Raw genomic sequence first — 23,131 nt, 5'->3', positions numbered from 1 at the left:
AACCAGAGAATATCTACAACTACAGTCAAGACAGTTCCATCCATCTACACCATGGGATCTAAGCCTTCTCTCAATTAGAAGCAGAGTTGACAACACTCTCCCAAAATTCTCAAGACTGAGGAATGAAGAAACATGAGGGGAGAATGTAACTATGAACCAAAGTAGATATACTTTGGAAGAACTTGCAAGACTGATATAAAGGCAGTGGTTACCAGAGGTTCGAGGTGAGGGAGAAGAAAGTATAGGTGAAGCATGGGTCATTTTGGAATGTTGAATGTTTCTGCATGATATTGCAATGACAGAATGAGGACATTAGACATTTTATCAAAACCTAAAAAATTGTGCATTGCAAAGTGTAAACCATAATGTAAACTACAAACCATGGTTAGTAGCAGAACTTCAGTATTTGTTCATCAATTGTAACAAATATATCACACTAATGAAAGATGATATTAATAATGGAAAATGTGAGAGGGGAAGAAAGTGAGGTGAATGGGAATCCCCTATATTTTCAATGTAAATTTTATGTAACCTAAAATTTCTTTAAAAAAAAAAAGGAAGTGTGTTAGTCAGGGTTCTCTAGGGAAAAGAATCAAGGGGAGATATCTGTAAATAGTATGTGATCTTTTAATATTCTTTCACATGCCTGTGGGGATGTACAAGTCCAGGTTCCACAGGCAGGCTCCAGCAAGGGGCTGCTATGAAAATCCAATGAAGGTTCTTGATGAGTTTTGGGGAGAAATTTGCTGTCCAAAGGAGCTGGGAAATTCTCTCTGAATGTAAAATCACTTCCCCTTTTAAGGCATTCAACTGAAAATTGAAAGGTCACTCATTGTTGATGGCAATCTCCCTGGTTGATTGTAGATGTAATCTGCCATCTATGCAGTAAACTCATTGGTGACTAAGCCCATAAATATCCTTGCATTACAATTAGCGCAGTGCTTGGTCAACCAAACAACTGGCCCAAATTACCTGGCCAGTTGACGTATTAGCCTTACCATCACAGAAAGAAAGTTAAAGAATCATCTAGGGAACAGATAACATAATGATTTCAGTGGTGCAAAATGATTGTGGTTAATAGTATAAATAGAAGAATGTTCTTCTTTAAAAAAGTGCTAAGAATATGTTGATAGATGGGAAAATTACAACTAATGTAACTTATGGACGTAGTTAACGTAGTGTAATATTTGGCAGCAATGACAAGAAGATATTATCTCATTACAGAAAGACAACAATAGGAGGGTAAAAATTGGTGTGGAATTTTCCTTTCAGAAAATGTTCTAAAATTGATTGAAGTGGGAGAGCACAAATCTGGGATGAACAAGAGAACCACTGAGTGTCTACTTGGACTAGATTGTAGAAAACATGAAACTGTATAACACAGGGAATCCAGTGGTGGGTGATGGATTGTGGATAACAGGACTACTAGAATATTTTACCCTGAGAGATACCAAATATATATTACTATTGCACAGTATTCATATTTGGGTAGGTTGGGGGAAAATACACCAAATTTAAGGTATGGGCCACATTAGCAATGTTTTGAGATACTCTTTCATAGTTTGTAACTCATCTGTCTTAACAATACAATGTATTGGTGGCAGGGAAATGTATGGGAGTCCTGAATAACGATATACTTGCTTGTTTTGTAAATTCACATATTTTACTATACACTTTTTGTTTATGTATGTTAATGTATGAATTATATACTTCAATAAAATTTTATAAAGTCATGTAAACCAATTAAAAGAGCAAAATACATGAAAATTTTCCCATAGAAATATAAATGACCAAATAGTGAACATAAAAAAGTGTTCAGTATCACTAGCTATAAGGAAAATGCAGATGAGCAGTATAATGAGATATTGTGACAGTTTGAATTTGGTGAATCCCAAAAGGGGAAAAATCATGTTTTAGAACAAATCCACTCCTCTGAATGAGACATTTTATTTTATTTTATTTTATTTGTTTAGGTCCTGGGACCAGGGATTGAAACTTGGACCACATATGTGGGAAGCATGTCCTCAACTACTGAGCCATATTCACTTCCTTGTGTTGTTTCTTTCCTTGTTTTTCTTTTCTTGTCTTTTCTTTTTTCTGTTGTTTGTGGTTTTTAAGGAGGCATCAGGAACCAAACTCGGGATCTCCCAGGTGGGAATACTCAACTGCTTGGCCCACATACGCCATCCAGTATGAGATTCTTTTGATTGGACTATGTCTGTGAGGCATGACTAAGGTTAAGTCTGTGCTGTCTAACTCGGTTTAATATAAATGCACACGTACATGAAAAGGGAGCACTACCAAATTGTTCCTGCTATGTGATAGGAAGGACTCCAGTGTCACACAGAGTTGAGCTCATGGACAGAAGTCCCAAGTGTCCATGAGCTGAGGCCTAGAGAGATTTGAGCCATGTTTGATACTTAAAAGCAGAAATGAGTGGCGTAGCTAAGACTGAGAGAGGAAATCTTGTAGGAGTCATGCCCTATGCCTGGTTGGCCACAGCTGAGTTCTAGGAGATGGTAGATTCTGAAGGGGAAGGCAGAGACCTCAGCAGAGATTGAGAAGCATCTGGCTTCACCACATGGCATCTGACTTTGGTGAAAAAGCATTTCTGCTGTTGCTTTGATTTGGACATTTCACAGCCTTGGAACTCTAAGTGTTCACCCCAAAAAGAATCCCCCTATAAATGCCAGTGCATTTTTGGTACTTTGCATTGGCAGCCGTTTGTCAAACTAAAATGATATTATATCATGCCTTCAAGAATGGCCATCATTTTAAAACTAAAATTGCTGGAGAGGACATGGAGAAATTGGAACACTCCCTTTTTGGGGAATGTAAAATGTCGCAGTCCCTGTGGAGGAGTTTGAAAGTTCCTCAAGAAGTTAAATATAGTACTGCCATATGATCCAGGAATCCCACTATGAATACATTCAGAAGAACTAAATGCAATGATACAGACTTTTGCAAATCTATGTTCATAGCAGCATTTTTCAAAATTGATAAAATTTGGAAGCAATCCAAATGTATGCTTAGTGATGAATGGATAAACAAAATGTGTTATATATATGTGTTATATATGCCATATTGAATATTATTCAGCTGTAAGAAGGAATGAAGTTCTGATTCATGAAACAACATGAACTATGCTAGAGGACCTTATGTTGAGTCAGATAAGCCAGACACAACAGGGCAGGTATTGCATTTATATACACACACACACACATACATACATACATACGTACATATATTCAATATATATGCATACAAATATATAAAGTATTCAGCTGTAAGAAGAAATGACCTTGAGATGCATATGACATCAGGGGTGAACCTTGAGGACAGTATTTTGAGTGAAATGAATCAGGCAAAAGGTGACAAATATTTTTAGGGTCTCACTAACATAAACTAAATATGATGAGTAAACTTAACGGAGTTAAACTCTAGAGTATAATTTATAGGAGATAGAACGTGAGATGAGATGGGAGAAGTTATACTGACTCTATGTAGAATGTTTAATAAAGGGGTTGTAAATTCAGAAATGGATAGATTTGATGGTAACACATTAGAATGATTATAACTAAGAATTGCTGATTTATAAATGTGAATGTGGCAGGAACAGCTAGTCTAGGGAGTTTAACATTAAATTAAGAAAAGCCAGAAGATAATCTATGGATTTCATAACATAGTGATTTCAGTGGTGGATGGTGATTGTGATTAATATTAAAATACAAGAATGTTCTCTATTACAAGGTGTTAAGAATATGGCGATGCACGGGAAAATACAACTAATATAATGCAAAGATTATAGTTAATTCTAATATTGTAATATTTTACAGTAATGGCAAAAAAGATCCTATATCAATGCTGAGAGTCAATAATGGGGGATGTAAGGTGGTATTGGAATTTTCCTCCTGGATTAATGACAACATTCTGAAACGAACTGAAGTAATGACAGAACAACTCTGTGAAGAAACTCAGAGCCACTGAGTATAAAATTTGGATGGATTGTAAAAGGCAGGCAGGTTTATAATGCAATGAACCCTGTGGTGAATGAAAGATAGTGGTTAACTGTGCAAATATGAGAACATTTTCTCATGAACTATACCAAATATGCAATACTAATATATGGTATCAATAATAAGATGGTTTGTGAGCAAAACACAATAAATATAAGCTATGGATCATACACAGCAGTAACATTATGATAATGTGCTTTTGTCATTTGTAACACATGTGTCACAGCAATGCAAGCTGTTGGTGTTGGGGTGATATTTTGGAAATGTGTATGGTATGAATGATTGTTTTAACTCATAACTTAAAAAGAAAAACTATTAAAAATTTACAAAGCCAGCCATTTTATGGTATCTACATTGAGAAGATTTAGCAAACTGGAACATATATTTCAAAGCAAATACACACATTCTGAAGAGACAGAACAAACATCAAAACCAAACTCAACGATGATAAAGATGCCGCAGTCATCACACAGGCAATTTAAAGCAACTGTAATTAAAATGCTAAGAGCTATAAGGGAGAAAGCAAGAACTGATGAGTAATATAAGTAAAGAAATAGAAATTCATATCGCCCATGAGGACATCATTTTATTTTCAGTAAAATGCATTTTAGATATATTTGCTTAGAAGTGCTGAGGTATGTGATTAAAAATATTCAAAGGAATTTAAACCTTAATTTCCAAAAATGAGAAAAAAACTGCCCATCAACAGGTGATTTCATAATTTTTGGATACATGCACAATGAAATATATGCAGCAATGAAAATGAATAAGTTACAAAGTAATATGACAAAATAGAAGTTCTTATAATATTGGTGAGAAAATGCTTGTCAAAAGTGAATATACCCTTTGTCCATTATGTCCACTTTTCCCAATCCAATGCCACCTCTTCTATGTGGACACTGGATTGGTTGTGTCCATTGCACCTTTATGTCAAGAGGAGGGTCAGATTCCACCTGGATGCTGGATGCAATCCTCCCATTTTCAGTTGTAATCACTCTAGGCTCCATGGTGTGGTGGTTGTCCTTCTTCACCTCCATCTTAGCTGAGTGTGGTAAGTCCAATAAATCAGATTGTAGGTGCTGGAGTCTGTTGAGGCTCAGGATCTGGCTATCACATTGTCAGTCCAGAGATTCAAATCCCCTAAATATATCTTAAACCCCAACATTAACTGCACCTCCAGCACATTAGCATGAAAGTCTTATGAAGGGAGATCCCATCTGAGGACTCAGAGCTCTATTAATGAGGTTTCCCTTGAGTCGGGGACTGAGTGCAGCAGACAGTTGAGCACGATGATGTCACAGGCCCAGCTGCTCGTGCTCCTGATGTTCTGGGTCTCAGGTGAGAGGTTTAGAAGAGCAGTATCTTCATAAAGTTGGACAATGGTTCTAGCAGGCAGAGTGAATGAATTGTTTCATCTAAGGCAGATCTGATTATATATGAAAAATAAGAACAGCTACATTTAGATATATATTTTATGTACCTGTGATTCAATGTTTGATCAATCTTCTTTTGTGACTGCAGGTGCCAGTGGGGACATCGTGATGACCCAGACTCCAGGCTCTGTGGCTGCATCTGCAGGAGAGACTGTCACCCTCAAGTGCAAGGCCAGTCAAAGTGTTAGCAACTACTTATCTTGGTACCACCAGAAACCAGGACACGTTCCTAAACTGCTCGTGTATCTTGCAATCAACCGGCCATCTGGGGTCCCTGACCGATTCAGTGGCAGTGGGTATGGAACAGATTTCACTCTCACCATCAACGGCGTCCAGGACGAAGATCTGGGAATGTATTATTGTCAGCAGGGGGATACTACTCCTCCCACAGGGGTTCAACCTCGAACATAAACCTCCTCTCAGATGATGTAGGGCAGTGAGTCCTTACAGCAGCAGCTGCTTCCTCCATCTGTCTGAGACGCTGCAAATTTTAGTGCATTGTACCATAGAAATTTGCCTGTTTTTCATGGGTAGATCAAATGACTGGGTCAATAATTTGTTTCTTAACCTCTGGGTAAGCGTCTAGGTAGTTTTCCACCTTGATGGATTGATTCTTTCTTTTACATGCCTACTTAATCCTGAGAAATTTGCCATCTTAATTCTTAATTCCTTAATTCTCCTTTTTTCTCTTCCATCGTGCTCCAACTCTGTACCTACCAAATAGTAAATCCTTGATTCTAAATATACAAACCTTCCCACATGAAACATCATCTTCCTCCTTTACTTTTTCATTGCTTGGACACTGTTTTTCATCCAAGCCGGTTTGGTCAGTGTAAGAGATTATGATTTCTTACTCTACCTTCCTTTTTTTTCTTTAGATACATATTTTAATTTATTCTTGGCATCAAATATATTTGTGAATGTCTTTAATATCCGTGTTCTGTAAAGAATGTTTATATTATAGGGGATGATGCTGATTAAATGAATTATGTTTTTATCAGATTGGATGTAAGGTTTTCCACCAATATTCATATTCCTAAGACAGTGACCTTTTTCTATGGTTCTTGCATAAAATGGTTAAAATATAATACTCACTAAAACTCAATGTTATCTAAATTGTCAGAGGATTTGAGTCCACATCATCATATTCCCATATGTGAAATGACACATAAAAAGTTCATTCTTTACAACAATGCTTGTTGTAGTTAAAGATTAAAACATACATAGATTTCTGTAATATGATCCCAATTCTTCCTATAAGACAGAATGTAGTATTTAGAATTTGAGAGAGGTAATTAATGAAAGTTAATTGCTATTGCCTGAATTCACAGATAAAATGTTAAGTGAAAAAACTAAGCCTCTAATGTTGTGTGTTCAATTTCTGTGAAAAAAGAAAACAATAATTATGTATCTATATATATACACACGCACACACACACACACACAAACACACGTATATGTGTGTGTGATGGTTTGAGACTGCATGAAACCTAGAAAAGTGTGTTTATCCAGTCTTGCTCTGAAATCTATTGTCTGTAGGAACTTTGGATTAGGCTACTCCATTTAAAGTTTGCCCCTGGTGGGTCTTCATCTTGTTCCTGGAGTCCTTTCGAAGAGAATGAAATTCAGACAATGAAAGAGGTAGCCAAGTAAGCAAGAAGCTGTAGTCAAGGTTTCTAGAAAGAGAAGGGGGAGACTGGAGATGCTCCTATGTTCCCTGCCAAGTGACATAGACATCCAGGATCACCAGCAGCCTGTCTTTGGGAAGAAAGCTTTGCTTAATGATGCCTTAATTTTGATATTTTTCTCAGACTCAAAATTATATGCTAGTAAGTTATAAATTCCAATTGTAAATTTGATCCACTTTAGGATATATGCATTTCACTACCCAAGCAAACTAGAACAGTGTATGTTTATACATTCACAGAGTATGTGAAAATCTGACTCCTTTTCTGCTAACCTTTTTCTTCTCTTCATCTCATTCAGACATTCTCATACTTTCAATTGGCACTGTTCTAATTCTTTAACTTTATCCCTCAAGAAGTAAGCAACAGCTTTCCTCCTGACCTTTTTCAATTGTCAGCTCTCTCTTTAATCATCCATTAGACAGTGAAAGAAATCATGGTTATGAAGCCTGCTGTAACCTGAATACTTTTGAAGACTATTACTCAACTTATTTGTCCAATGTAAAAGTGGAAGAATTCCAGACATTCTAGTGTTATTTCTAAAATGGTTTCAAAATAGGGTAGATGAAATTTAGTTTCAGGAAATATCTCATCAAACCTGAGCAGAATACATTAAACCCTCTTACACACATAAATCCTCTTTTTCTACTATTAAGTTTTTACTGTCAGTTGCAAAAATCACTCCTGTCATCATAGTTGAAGAGAAACAAAGCAAGCATATGTATAATTAAGATAGCTACTACATAATTTTAAGTGATAGTAAATAAATCAAGGCCGGGTAGGAGAATAATGGTATAAGAATGGATAACAATTTCAATGATGATAATTTATCTATTAGGAACTTCCAGGTAATATATCATGCCAAAAACCCAATAGCATAAAACCTTACATTTTTGGGTTTTTTTTGATTAACTGTGGAATCTGTTAACATGGAGGGATCGACTTATTTGCCTAGACTTACTATTGGTTTACAGTTATCTGGCAGGTTCTCTTACTACTGGCTGATTTAGACCCAATGTTCTTCTTTGATTTCATTCTCATGCCTGCTGGTTGGCCATCAGCCTGGCTTTGGGTTGAGTGGACCACATGTCTTTTATGACCTGGCTGACTAGTTTTATCTTCTTCTCATGGTTATTTTCTGGTTCCAAAAAAGGAAATAAAAACCCAGAACAGAGAGTTTAACACTCTGATGGGTCAACTACCACTTCCCTGTGCCTTTTTAATTTAAACTTATCTATTTTGACTCCTTCTCATTTACCTTTCCTTCCTCTGGTCCCTGCTATTTTCCTCCAAATTTGATATAAAGATATCATTCTGACCTTCACATGTTCTACAGAGAAAGAATGTCTCTGGCACTCTCCCTATATATGTACTCAACTTTTGTTTCTGGCAGGACCTTCTACAAAGTGTCTCCTGAGTATATTTCATAAGCTTAGCACAGTACATTTGCTTCCCCCTACTATTTCTTTTGATAATAAAAGAAAATTTGAAAAGATAGAATATTAACTCTTTGTCATTCTTTTCCTATTTTAGTCCATTCCTCAGTTTTCTTTTCCTAATTTTAAATATGTGCAAATTTCCACAAGACCCATTCTCCTCTGGTTACAATTTATTCATTTATTTACACCACTGATTCTTTCTACACATGTGTCCTTGAGTAAATTACTTAATCTCTCAGTAGAAAAGATTTCTCAGATATAAAACAGGTATAATAATTATACATATTTTGTAGGGTTGTTTTGAGGCCAAATGAGTAACATACATAAAATGCTATTAGCTGAACCTGATACATAGAATACACTTGTTTCCTGTAATTGAGAGTATATTCATGTCTTTTGAAACTGCATTTTATTCCTCATTATTTATAATTTTTAATAATTTAATTCACTTTCATAGACTACTTTAGGAAAGTAAAAAGAAACATGATGATTTACAGTAACAGAATTTAATTCTCTCATAGTTTTGGAAGCTAGAAGATTGAAATTATATCACAAGGCTGAACTCTGGGTGTCTGTGAGACCACACTCCCTCTGGATACTCTCGTGGAGAGTAAATTCCTCACCTCTATCAGTCATGGTGGCTGCAAGACATACTTGTTTTCGGACTACACCACTCCAGCTTTCAAGTCCAGGTTCTCCAAATGTCTCTGTGCTCTACCTTCACATTGCAGTTTCCTGTAGGTCTGTTGAATTATCCTGCCTACTTTTTTTAGGGATACATTAAATTTCATTTATGCCCCAAACTTAAAACCTGGGATAATCTCTTCATTTTGAATTAAATTAAACAAACTACAATCATGTCTCATATGAGGCAGCAGCCATGAGTACCTGGGTTTAAGACCAGGTATTTTCAGTATATTATTCAGTCTATAGTGTGTACACTTCAACCCCAAGGAAACTTATTTGTTAACATGCAAAATAAATTCTCCTCATCCCAACATGCCCAAACATTTGAACAAATTATAGCATCAACTCAACTCCTAAACCATCATTTAAGTATCTTCAGCTCAAAATCTTAAGTCATCATCTAACTCATCTAAATCTGGTATGTATGATATTCTGGACAGTATCAGTTCTGGGGAAAAATTAATTTCTGCCTATGGACCAATAAGTAGAGAAACAACTTTACTGATTCCAAACTGCCATGGTGGGGCAGGCATAGTATAAATGTTTTAGACACTCCAAATCCAAAGGAGAGAATGGAAGGAAGCAAGGAAGCAATGCTCCCAAGCATTTTTGAATCCTGAAGTTCCATAAGGTTTCATGGCCTGGGGTCATCTCTGTGGCCTATGGACTGTCCTTGGGTCCATGGCTCTGCCCTCTGGACCTCTGGCTCTGGCTTCTGCTCCCAGGTCTCTGGTCTTTGAGCCGATGTCTTTGATATCTCTGCCTGTGGAGCTGACCACAGTCTTCATCTGGAGTAGAGTGAATTATATACACATTCTTTTTTAAAATATATTTTAAATTTATTTTTCAAAGATACATTCCTCACACAACATGTTACTTTAAAAAATATAAGAGTTTCCCATATGCCCTACTTCCCACACCCCTCACTTTGGACATATCAACAATGTCTTTCATTAGTGAAGTACAGTTATTGCAATTAATGAATACATTGGAGCACTGCCAGGCAGGATGGATTATAGTTTTATGTTGTAGTTTACACTCTCTCCCAGTCAATTCATTGGGTTATGGCATGATATATAATGTCCTGCATCTGTCCTGCAATATAATTCAGGACAACTTCAAATCCTGCAAATGCTCCCATATCACACCTCCTCTTCCCTTTCCCTGCCTTCAGCAACTCCTGTGGCCACTGCCATATACATATTCTTAATCATTGTCAGTATCTTGTCGATGTGTCCCATGTTAGACAGGAACTCTTGAATATGTTATTTTTGTTAAGATGTAGCCCAACTGAAAGAAAGAAGGCCTTAATTCAGAATACAGGATTCTTTCGTAGGCATGAGAAATCAGTCATAGAGATAGAAGCAGAGGCAGGAGCCAGAGGATGGAAGTCAACAGAACCCAGAGGAGAAAGCAGAGGACATTGCCTGAATGGAAGGCAGGGATAGAAGCCAAGGAGCTTCAAGTTCCTCTGGTAGTCACCACTAACCTGTTATAGATATGGGGGGAAAGTTATGCCTTCAGGACTTCTCAATAGGGGAAGTCTCCTAACTTCAAAACTGTGAGCCATGCATTTCCATTGTTCAAGTCATTCCTCTGTAACATATTTCATAGCAGTCTGGCAAACTAAGGCATCAACCTTTCATTTAATTCAATGCCTGTTTGAATTTACATAGTGTCATCAGTATGCAGAATTTTGGAATTCCAACATTCTTCTTTAATTTTGCTCTCTTATGGACCTTTTCAGCCCATTTGGCAGTGTTCTTGATAATATAACATTATAAAATATCTTATGGTTTAAGAGAATGAAAAACCAATAATGTGGGGAGGCAGTATAGATAAAGAGCATGAAATTTCATAAATCCTGGAGACATCTAACACAACTTTTACCAAAATCTGAAATGTTCGGTTAAAAATGTTTCCTATTTGAGGAATATTGTGCTCTAAAAAAATCCACATTAGGATAAAATAAGTGGAATCTTTGGAATATTTTCAATTCCACACAATATCCTCAAATATTTTCTATACATTTACTCTTAAAAATGTGCATAAACTGAAACAAATTTTGCACACTGAATAACTGTTTACTTAATATTGTCTGTTCATTCAACGGGAAGTTTTACATGGCGTCTCTCCACTTTTCTCAGAGAAATTTGCTACAAAGCATTATAAAAAACTAGATTGTGGTATATGTGTGTTCCTAACAGAGCTACATGGAAGCTTAAGGGATGTCTATATGAAAAGACAAGATAGTATCAGTTAAATCTAAAATTCGATTGAAAAGATGGTTGAAATCTATATGGGTAGCTAAAGGTATTCTTCATAGCACTAACATATGAGCCTTTTAGTGGTTTGTTTTTTAGTTAATTTTTTTCTTTTTTCAAGTAAAGAAAATGCTCTAATATTGATTAAAATGATAAATGCACAACTCTGTGATTATATCAAATGTCATTGATTGTAAACTTTAGTATATTAATATGGTGAGTTCGGGGGAAAATACACCCAATGTAAGATATATGCTATAATTAGTAGTAATATATTAACAGTAATATGCTATGATGCTCTTTCATAATTTGTTACAAGTGTTACACAAAAATGCAAGGTATTGGTGGTGGGTGATGTATGGGAACTCTCTATGATGTTATGCATGTTTGTTTTCTAAGTTTACAACTTTTACTATATACTTACTGTTTATGATCGTTCATGTAAATATAACATACTTCAATAAATTTTTAATGGAATAAAAAAATAAAAAGATTCTTCTTTAAAGTCAATGAAAATGTCCATTAAATACCTATGATTTGTATGATGCACAATATATGCATGGCAGATTGAGTATTGCAACTGCAGTGAATTATGCAACATTTTATTTGATCTTCAAAAAATCAATGAAATATTATTAATAATTTAATATATGTGATATCAGGGGGAAAAACCCTGCAGTCCTCTGTGCATGACAGAGGGTTTCACATCACTAGAAAAGAAGGTCCTCTATAGATATTTCCTGGATATTCCCATCTTTGTCTTCTGCTTCCCTCACAGTTGCAAATGTTATCAAGTAGCTCTTGAACTTATCCTTGTTCACACTTTCTTTATAGTAAATTTCTTAATTGGAGCATCTTCTGGTATCTAGATAGGTGGAGAATTACCCAAATCATAATCCCTAGTTCTTTTTTGCTTAACCATTTTCCTTCCATTACTCTTTCCTCTTGATTTACATACCTAGAGAGAATAATCTGGGACATGCCTTCAACAGTTTGTTTGGAAATGTACTCAGCTAAGTATACAAGTTTATTTTATTTTATTTTGTTTTTTTTCCTTTTTATTTTTTTAAAATGTTACATTAAAAAAACATGAGGTCCCCATATACCCCCCACCCTCCTCACCCCACTCCACCCACAGCAACAACCTCTTTCATCATCATGGTACATTCATCGCATTTGGTGAATACATTTTGGAGCACTGGTGCACCACATGGATGGTTTACATTGTAGCTTACACTATCCCCCAGTCCACCCAGTGGGCCAGGGCAGGATATAAAATGTCCAGCATCTGTCCATGCCCCACATAGGAAAACACTAAATCCTGAAAATGCCCCCACGTCATATCTCTTCTTCCCTCTCCTTACCCTCAGCAACTACTGTGGCCACTTTCTTTACATCAATGTTACAATTTCTTCCATTGCTAATCACAATAGTTCCATACTAGAATATCAGTAAGTCTACTGTAATCCATACTCTATTCTTCCATCCTGTGGACCCTGGGATGGTTATGTTCACTCCCTCTATATATCAAGAGGGGCCTTAGATTCCACATAGATGATGGATGCAATTCTCCTGCTTGCAGTTGTAGGCACTCTTGGCTCCCTAGTGTGGTAGATGACCTTCTTCACCTCCATTTTACCTGGCCAGGGTAAGCCTGCTGAAGTTCACATGCCTCTTCTGTTACTTTTACCAGACCTGTGGTTGGCGTTGGGTTTGGCGTATACTCAGGAGACCTGAATCTCTGGGCTGTTCCAAGTGACAGCCAGGCCCTGAGCCTCTATAAAAGTTTATTGATTACAAATTCTGCTTTTCACATGCCTGCTGGACAAAACTCAGCTGAATTTCTGCCTCTCTATATAAGGATTGCCATCCTTCCCATTTAAGGTAACAGTCCCTAATTCCCTTCTGAGCCCTCAGCAGAAGCAGCTTCAATATCTGTATTTGTACCAACATTCTGCTTAAGGAAATGTAGGCTGTTTTCAGATGCCTCAAAATTCTTCGAATATTTATACACCATCAATTTTCAAAATCATTTGCACTTATTTTGATATTTGTTATAGAAGCACCCAATACTTCGTACTAAAATCAGTCAGGATCGCACCAAAGAAATAGAACATAAGACATATATTAGAGGCAGGGCAAGATGGTGGCTCCTGCAAAGAAGCGGCTGGAGGTTCTTTGGGACAAGGCTGTTTTTGGGATTTTTGCAGGGCAGGAGGTGTCTGGACATTGATTTCGTGGGAAGGTAACAGAGAGAATTCGTCTATAGAGTATAATTGAGACTCTTATTGCACGGAGGTCTGGACTGCGCGCTGGACGCTCCCTCCTAGGGTGGGCGGAGCCACGGTACTGGGTGCTGTGGCGGCATTTTTTTGGAGGCTCTGCAGTACTGGGGAATTCATAAGCCCTGAGCGGCCTATTGGGGGGTTAATAGGACAGGACACCCTTGCAGACCAATTTGGGGAGACAAACGGGAGTTTTATTGTGAAGCGGGGGAATTTTTGATTGCGGACACAAATAATAGTGCTTCCGCCTAGAGCCCCGCCCCCCCAAGCCTGGCTGCAGATCTGCAGTGGACTTAAATTGATAGCACTAAAGAGATGTCACCAGGGTCTGGCAGGGTGGGAGATGTCTGGAGGCCGATTAGGAGAATATTTTGCGAAGTGTGGGAATTTCGGGTTTGGACTCTGTTATTTGCATTTCCAGCTGGAGTCCCATCCCCGGGCCTGGCTATTGATCTGTGTCATTAAATTGGCTGCAGTGTAGAGGCGCCCCCAGGTGGCCGTTCCGGGGGATCACAGGGTGGGAGAGGTCCTGAAGTCGAATTGGTGATACAACCACAGAATAGACCCCAGTGAGTGAGTGAATTGTGGGGTACAGACACACAGGATAGAGCTTGCGGATGTGACCTCATCCATATGGCTGGCATCCAGCTGCGGGGATCCCTGAAGGCTGTGATGCACTGCGGTGCTCCCAGGCTTCCTGTTAACCGGACTTGAGGTTGCCAGGTCTGAGTCCCCTAAACCCTGGTGGCCCACACCCCAAAGACTCACACTTCTTGAGTCTTCAATATCTCAGACATTCCATCCCTGAATCCATCATGCCCTGAGGTCCATCTGAGGTCCTTGAATGTCCTAGCCCTCAACGTTTGCATTTTTTCTTTTTTGTTTTATTTTGTTTTTATTTTTATTTTATTTTATTTTTTATTTTTTTTAATGTCCTGATTGCTAACATTGCATTATCCCCTAGTCTTTTCTCCCAGCATATCCCCCAAAGTCTTTTTTTTCAGTTATTTAGGGTTTTTTTTTTTGTTGTTGTTGTTGTGGCTGTTGCGGTTGGTGTATATCTTTTTTTTCTTTTCCCTACCTGTTCCCCACCCTTTACCCACCCCCTTATTCTTTCTTCCTTTCTTCTCTTTTTTTTTTTCTCTCTCTCTTGTCCCTCATTTTCTTCTTATTTTATTTTATCTTAATTATACAATACGTGCTGCAGGGAACACCTCACATTTGCTGGGTTTCCTCATCCTCCACTGCCTCATTTCTGTGTGAATAGATTTTGGCTACCTACACTATCCCTTTTCCCCTACATCTTGATAGCCTCCATCATCTACTGTCTCTCCTATATTCCACCTCCCTTTCTTTGATCCACAAAGTGTCTAACACTTAATTTCTAATACCTTTGTTTTGTTTTCTGTCTGTTATCCACTCTTGAAACTATTGCCTTTCTTTTCTCTTTCCCTCTCTCACGAAAACAATAGCTTTTTAATTCATACCATGTTCCTCCCATATTCAGTTAACTACCTCATTATAGGTACTCTACCTACTGCTATAACTCTACACAACTTATGTGAATCTAACATCCATCCTCCCAGATCTCATATTGTTGCTCTGTTAACATATATCACCAATACTACTTTACGCTTTTTCCTTGCTTACACAATTGCCTTTCCCCGGCACTAATATTTTCCTTTAAAGTGAACTCAACCAGTAATAAGAAATTAGAATAAGAAGAACAAAGTGACAAAGAGAAGATATAACACTTACGCAAAAACAACAGCTAATTAATCCCCAAGACTAGACAAAGAAGCTAAGGAACTGATTAAACCCGTCAAGATAAAATGATGACCAGACAGCAACAAAAATCTACAAACCAAACCAGTAATCAGGAAAACATGGCTGAATCCAATGAACAAACTAAAAATCAGGAAGGAGAGCAGAACTCTGCACAAGTAATGAAAGATCTCAGAACATTTATCACCGATAAATTTAATGAAGTAAAGGAAGAGGTTAACAACATGAAGACAACACTTGGAGGGGAAATTGCAGACATACGCAAAAAGATAACAGATATGATGGGAATGAACACCACAGTTCAAGAAATCAAAAATACACTTGCACCACATAGAAGAGGTGGCATTGGTTTGGGAAAAGTGGACATGGTGGACGATGGGTATGGGGAAAGGCAGGAAGAGATGAGAGGTGGAGGCGTCTTTGGGACATGGAGCTGCCCTGGATGGTGCTTCAGAGGTAATCACCGGACATTGTAAATCCTCACAGGGCCCACTGGATTGAATGGAGGAGAGTATGGGCCATGATGTGGACCATTGTCTATGAGGTGCAGAGGTGCCCAAAGATGTACTTACCAAATCCAATGGATGTGTCATGATGATGGGAACGAGCGTTGTTGGGGGGGGGAGAGGGAGAGAGGGGGGGAGGGGGGGTGGGGTTGAATGGGACCTCACATATATATTTTTAATGTAATATTATTACAAAGTCAATAAAAAAAATCATGACTGTCACAGGAATATTAAATGTTATATTTAAAAAAAAAAACACTTGCAGAAAATATCAGCAGACTAGAAGAGGCAGAGCAGAGAATTAGTGATGTGGAAGTCAGTACATCGGAAATCAAACAGATAGTAGAATTGGTCGATAAAAAGATAGAAAAAAATCCAGCTAGGACTTAGGGACCTGAATGATAATGCAAAACGCTCAAACATACATACTACAGGCATTCCAGAAGGAGAAGAGAAGGGAAAGGGGTCAGAAGGAGTGCTGCAGGAAATAATGGCTGAAAACTTCCCAAATCTACTGAAAGAGACAGATGTACATATCCAAGAAGCACAGCACACCCCAATCATCATAAACCCCAACAGGCCCACCCCAAGACATATACTTGTCAAATTATCCAACGCCCAAGACAAAGAGAAAATTCTAAAAGCAGCAAGAGAAAAGAAAACCATCACATACAAGGGAAGCTCCATAAGATTAAGTGCTGATTTCTCATCTGAAACCATGGAGGCAAGAAGGCAGTGGTATGATATAGTCAAGGTACTAAAGGAAAAAAATTTCCAACCAAGAATACTCTATCCAGCTAAACTAGCATTCAAACATGATGGAGAGTTCAAAATATTCACAGATAAACAGAAACTGAAAGAGTATGCCAACAAGAAACCTCCCCTTCAAGAAATTCTAAAGGAACTTCTGCAGGAAGAAAGGAAAAAACAGGACAGGCAGAATTGGAGGAGAGTGTAAGAGCAACAAAAAAGACAAAAAGAGAAGGGGAAAAAAACAAACAAACAAAATATGACAAACACAAGTCCAATCAAACTTTGGCTAACACAAATAATTCTTGAAAGTAATAACACTGAATGTCAACGCATTAAACTCACCTATCAAAAGATTCAGACTGGGACATTGGATAAAGAAACATGACCCATTTATATGCTGTCTACAAGAGACACATCTTAGACCCAGAGACACATGGAGGTTGAAAGTGAATGGCTGGAAAACAATCATACAAGCAAACAATAACCAAAAAAAGGCAGGAGTAGCTATATTAATATCAGACAAAATAGACTTTAAATGCGAAACAATTGTGAGAGACAAAGAAGGATACTACATTTCAGTGAAAGGGACGATCTGTCAAGAAGATCAAACAAATAAATATTTATGCTCCTAACAAGGGCGCCTCTAAATATGTGATGCAAATGCTGGAAAAACTAAGTGAAAGAATAGATGCATCTACAATTATAGTGGGGGATTTTAATACACCACTATCAACTCTGGACACAACATCTCAAAAGAGAATCACTAAAGAAACAGAATATTTGAAAAGTACATTAGAGGAGCTGGATCTAATAGACATATATAGATCATTACACCCAAACACAGCAGGATATACATTTTTCTCAAGCGCACGTGGATCATTCTCCAAGATAGACCATATGCTAGTCCACAAAGAAAGGCTTAATGAATTCAGAAATTTTGAAATCATACAAAATAACATCTCTGACCACAGTGGAGGGAAGCTAGAAATTTGCAAGGGATAGAGGCCCAGATTTCACACCACGATTTGTAAATTAAACAGCACACTCTTAGAAAAACCGTGGGTCAAAGATGAAATCTCAAAAGAAATCAATGACTACCTTGAAACAAATGATAATGATAACACAAAATACCAAAATTTATGGGATGCAGCAAAAGCAGTACTGAGAGGGAAATTTATAATCATAAATTCATATATCAAAAAAGAAGAAAGAGCAAAAATTGAAGAACTAACTGCACATTTGGAGGAATTAGGAAAAAAACAACAAAGTAATCCAACAGGAAGAAGAAGGAAGGAAATAACAAAGAAAAGTGCAGAACTAAATGAAATAGAAAATAAGAAAGCACTTTGAAAGATAAACAAGACCAAGAGCTATTTTTTTTGAGAAGATCAACAAAATTGACAAACCTTTAGCGTGACTAACAAAGAAAAAAAGAGAGAAGATGCAAATACACAAAATAAGAAATGAGAAAGGCGATATCACAACTGACCCCACAGAAATAAAGACTATCATAAGAGGATACTTTGAAAAACTATATTCCAACAAAAATGACAATTCAGAGGAAATGGACAAATTCCTAGAAACACATAAGCAGCCCATATTGACAAAAGAAGAAACTGATGATCTTATCATACCAAGCACAAGTAAAGAGATAGAATCAGTCATTAAAAACTCCCAACTAAGAAGAGCCCAGGGCCAGATGGCTTCACAGGTGAATTCTATAAAACATTCCAGAAAGAACTAACACCAATCCTGCTGAAACTATTCCAAAAAATCGAAACAGAAGGAACGTTGCCTAACTCCTTATATGATGCCAACATTACCCTAGTACCAAAGCCAAACAAAGACACCACAAGTAAGGAAAATTATAGACCAATTTCTCTAATGAACCTAGACACAAAAAATACTTAACAAAATACTTGCTAATCGTATTCAACAACACAGTAAATGAATTATACACCACAACCAAGTGGGATTCATTCCAGGTATGCAAGGATGGTTCAACATAAGAAAATCAATCAATGTAATACACCCTATAAAACAGATTGAAGGAAACAAATTACATGATTATATCTATAGATGCAGAAAAAGCATTTGACAAAATACAGCACCATTTCTTGATAAACACACTCCAAAAGATTGGAATACAAGGAAATTTTTTGAACATGATAAAGAGTATATATGAAAAACCTACAGCCAACATCGTTTACAATGGAGAAATCCTAAAATCCTTCCCTCTAAAGTCAGGAACAAGACAAGGATGTCCATTGTCTCTCCTTCTATTTAACATTGTCTTAGAAGTACTTGCTCAAGCACTGAGGCAAGAACAAATATAAAAGACATTCAAATTGGAAAGGAAGAAGTCAAAATTTCATTTGCAGATGACATGATCCGAAACATAGAAAACCCTGAGAGATCCACAACAAAGCTTCTAGAACTCATAAATGAGTTTAGTAAAGTTGCAGGTTATAAGATCAATGTGCAAACATCAGTAGTATTTCTGTACACCAATAATGACCAAGATCAGGAGGAAATCAAGAAACAAATACCATTTATAATAGTAAATAAAAAAATCAAATATTTAGGAATAAATTTAACCAAAGATGTAAAAAACTTATACAGTGGGAACTATATAAGACTGTTCAAGGAAATCAAAGAAGACCTAAATAAATGGAAGAATATTCCTTGTTCATGGATAGGAAGACTAAATATTATTAAGATGTCTATCCTACCAAAACTGATCTACACATTCAATGCAATCCCAATAAAAATCAACACAGCCTTCGTTAAGGAACTAGAAAAACTAACTATGAAATTTATTTGGAAAGGAAAGAGGCCCCGAATAGCCAAAGACATATTGAAAAAGAAAGACAAAATTGGAGGAATCACACTACCTGACTTCAAAACATACTACAAAGCTACAGTAGTGAAAACAGCATGGTATTGGCATATGGAAAGACACACAGAGCAATGGAATCGAATTGAAAGTTCTGATATAGAACCTCATATATACAGCCATATAATACTCAAAAAAGCCACCAAACCCTCTCAACTGGGAGAGAATAGCCTATTCAACCAATGGTGCCTGGAGAACTGGATATCCATATGTAGAAGAATGAAAGAGGATTACCATCTCACACCTTACACAAAGATCAACTCAAGATGGATCAAAGACCTAAATATAAGAGCCAAGACCATAAAGACCTTGGAAAGCAGTGTAAGGAATCATCTACAGGACCTTGTAATAGGAAATGACTTCATGAATATCACACCAAAAGCACGAGCAGCAAAAGAACAAATTGATAAATGGGACTTCCTCAAAATTAAAGCCTTCTGCACCTCAAAGGAGTTTGTCAAAAAGTAAAAAGGGAACCCACACAATGGGAGAAAATATTTGGCATCCATATATCTGATAAGAGACTTATAACTTGCATATATGAAAAACTCCTATATCTTGAAAATAAAAAGATAAACAACCCATTTAAAAAATGGGAAAAAGATTTAAACAGAAGCTTCTCCAAAGGAGAAATACAAATTGCTAAAAATCACATGAAAAAATGCTCCAAGTCTCTAGCTATCAGGGAAATGCAAATCAAAACTACAATGAGATATCATCTCATTCCCATAAGATTGGCAGCTATGAGAAAAACAGAAGAATACAAATGCTGGATAGGATGTGAAGAAATGGGAATACTCATATACTGCTGGTGGGAATGCAGAAGGATCCAACCATTCTGGAGGAAATTTTGGCAGTTTCTCAAAAAACTAACCATAGATTTGCCATATGACCCAGCAATACCTCTGCTGTGTATATACCCAGCAGAACTGAAAACAAGGACACAAACCGATATATGTACACCAATGTTCATAGCAGCATTGTTCACTATCGCCAAAAGTTGGAATCAGCCCAAATGCCCATCGACAGATGAGCGGATCAATAAAATGTGGTGTATACATACAATGGAATATTACTCGGCTGTAAGAACAAATACACTACAAACACACGTGGTAACATGGATGAATCTTGAGAATCTTATGTTGAGTGAAGCAACCCAGGCATTGAAGGACAAATACTACATGACCTCAATGATATGAAATAATCAGGCTGCCTCAGAGAGCTAGAGACTGGAAGATAGGCTTACAGGAAATCGGGGGGTGGAGGAAGGATGTGAGCTGACGTCTGCAGGGGTGGAATGTATGATGAGCTGGTGGTAAGTATGAGCACAAAGAAGAGATAAAATGGGGGCAAGGGGTTACCTTTGGGTGGGGCTTTGCGGATTTGAGGGGGACTGGGGATGGGCGGATGGGTAATAGTGTCCAAAAAACTGGGGGGAGGGAGGGGCAATATATGAACACAGGAGAGTGAAAGGTGTTGGTGGAGAGTAAAATGCTGAGAAAACCATATCAAAATATAATTAGGAGGGTTACCTATTTAGGATGTTCGGAGGGGATGGTCTGACGCAGGGCGGACTCCTGGAGAATATCTGAATGCTCATTTTGCCAGGGTGGGTTGTACCATTGGGTAGAGACCCAAATAGTGAGAGTTGGGGTGGAACCACATCCTGGGGAGGACTAATGCCATCAAATAGAGGGACCTGTATCTCTCGAGAGAAAGGGTGACTCCCAGGGCATTTGGGCAGTTGAGCAAGTCAGGCCCTGAACACTGTTGCAAGTATCTCTGGATGTGGCTCCTCGGGAAATGGAGATTGGCTGTCACTGCGGGCCCCGAGGGGAGGGGAAAATGGATGTTGAATGGATAGAACCAAGGTAAATGTGGGGGTAATAGAGGAGTTTCACAAGAGTACACAAGGATGGATATAAAACATGTAATATTACACAAAAAACATATAGGGGATGACAGACTAATAATGTAAACCATAATGTAAAACATAGGCTAACTAAAAATTTAGAAAACTCTGTATCCTAAAGTATGGACCACAATATAAGCACAGATGTCACCTTGTTTGAAAGCTATTGTCTCAGAGTCTGTACATCAGTTTAAGTAAATATGATATGAATAAGTTATAAGATTATTGCTGTGGAAGGGAAAAGGTTTTATGGTGGATGTGTGGGAGTACTGTAGATTGTATATATGAATTACTGTGATCTAAAGCCCTTGTGAAGAGAAGCTCAATAATTAGGAAAAAAGAAAAGAAAAAGATAGGATGTAGAATTTTTCCAAATCAATACGTGTTCTAGATCTAACCTTAAACTCATTGCTATATTCCATTTTACTAGTAAGGGAACCTGACGTTATATTGGGCTACACCTTTCAGGATGTTTTGGATCACAGAGTGGTTCAACAATGGCAGTGGAGGAATACTGATATCGGATGTTATTGACAGGCGATATATGGTTGACAGGGAGTTATACAGGGCATATGTCCAGGGTGCATGGTAATGTTTGGATATACTCATAGTGGAAACAATTAAGAACAACAGCTGGGGGGGGTACTGGGTTCCTGACCGGGGGTGCTCTTTTGTGATCCCTTGGGAGTAGCGGCAGTCCCCCAGGTGCAACGGTAAGGACCAGGAAGGAATGAGGGTCCAACAGTGAGCCCCTGATACTAATGACTATGCTTGTGGGCCTATATGCCTGAAATAAGAACAAGGCCTAGAGCAGCACTGTGCCTGGGAGTTTCCTCCTGACAGCCTTCATGTTACTCAAATGTGGCCAGTCTTGAAGCCAAACTCAGCATGTAAATGCAATGCATTCCCCCCAGCGTGGGACATGACACCCGGGGATGAGCCTCCCTGGCACCGAGGGATCACTACCAAATACCAGCTGATGATGCAACTAGAAAATGACCTTGAATTAAAGTTTCAATGAGGACCAGCAGAATATGCCTGTCTACATATAATAACAGGAGTTTAAAATGCTGTTTGACCTAATGTAAGGGGGAAATGGAAAGGAGAAATGAGTTTATGTGGCTATGAGTCTCTAAAAAAAGAGTCTGGAGGTTGTCAGAAGGATTGCCCTTATGCACACCTGAGCAGAGTCTCAGAGACAGATAAAGTAGATACAACCCCAGGTATTGGTTCTTTTGAGGGCTAAAGAGAACCCACAGGTTCTATGGTCATGGCAGATGGAGATCACTGCCATGTCAGTTGGCCCTTCCTTGGAGCTGGTGTTTCTGCATGATGGAGCTGGACTCAGATGGGATCTCTTTTCACAAGCCTTTCATGCTACTTTACTGGAATTGTAGTTGGTGCTGGGATTTAAGATATATCTAGGGGATTTGAATCTCTGGACTGACAATATGATAGCCAGGCCCTGAA

At 37.8% G+C, this 23,131-nt stretch overlaps 1 gene segment (V, D, J or C); it reads left to right on the top strand.

Moving 5' to 3' along the window:
- The first annotated feature begins 5,279 nt into the window (after positions 1–5,279).
- LOC101433983 (immunoglobulin kappa variable 1-39-like) overlaps positions 5,280–23,131 on the top strand; it is a 30,437-nt gene continuing 12,585 nt past the window's right edge. Inside the window, 1 exon segment of the V gene segment in view lies at positions 5,280–5,354. Within this exon segment, the coding sequence occupies positions 5,306–5,354 (49 nt within the window).

The sequence above is a fragment of the Dasypus novemcinctus genome, chromosome 17, assembly GCF_030445035.2.
Source record: "Dasypus novemcinctus isolate mDasNov1 chromosome 17, mDasNov1.1.hap2, whole genome shotgun sequence".
Classification (NCBI taxonomy): Eukaryota; Metazoa; Chordata; class Mammalia; order Cingulata; family Dasypodidae; genus Dasypus; species Dasypus novemcinctus.
The sequence above is the reverse complement of the archived record's forward strand: the minus strand, read 5'-3'. Positions and strand labels throughout refer to the sequence as shown.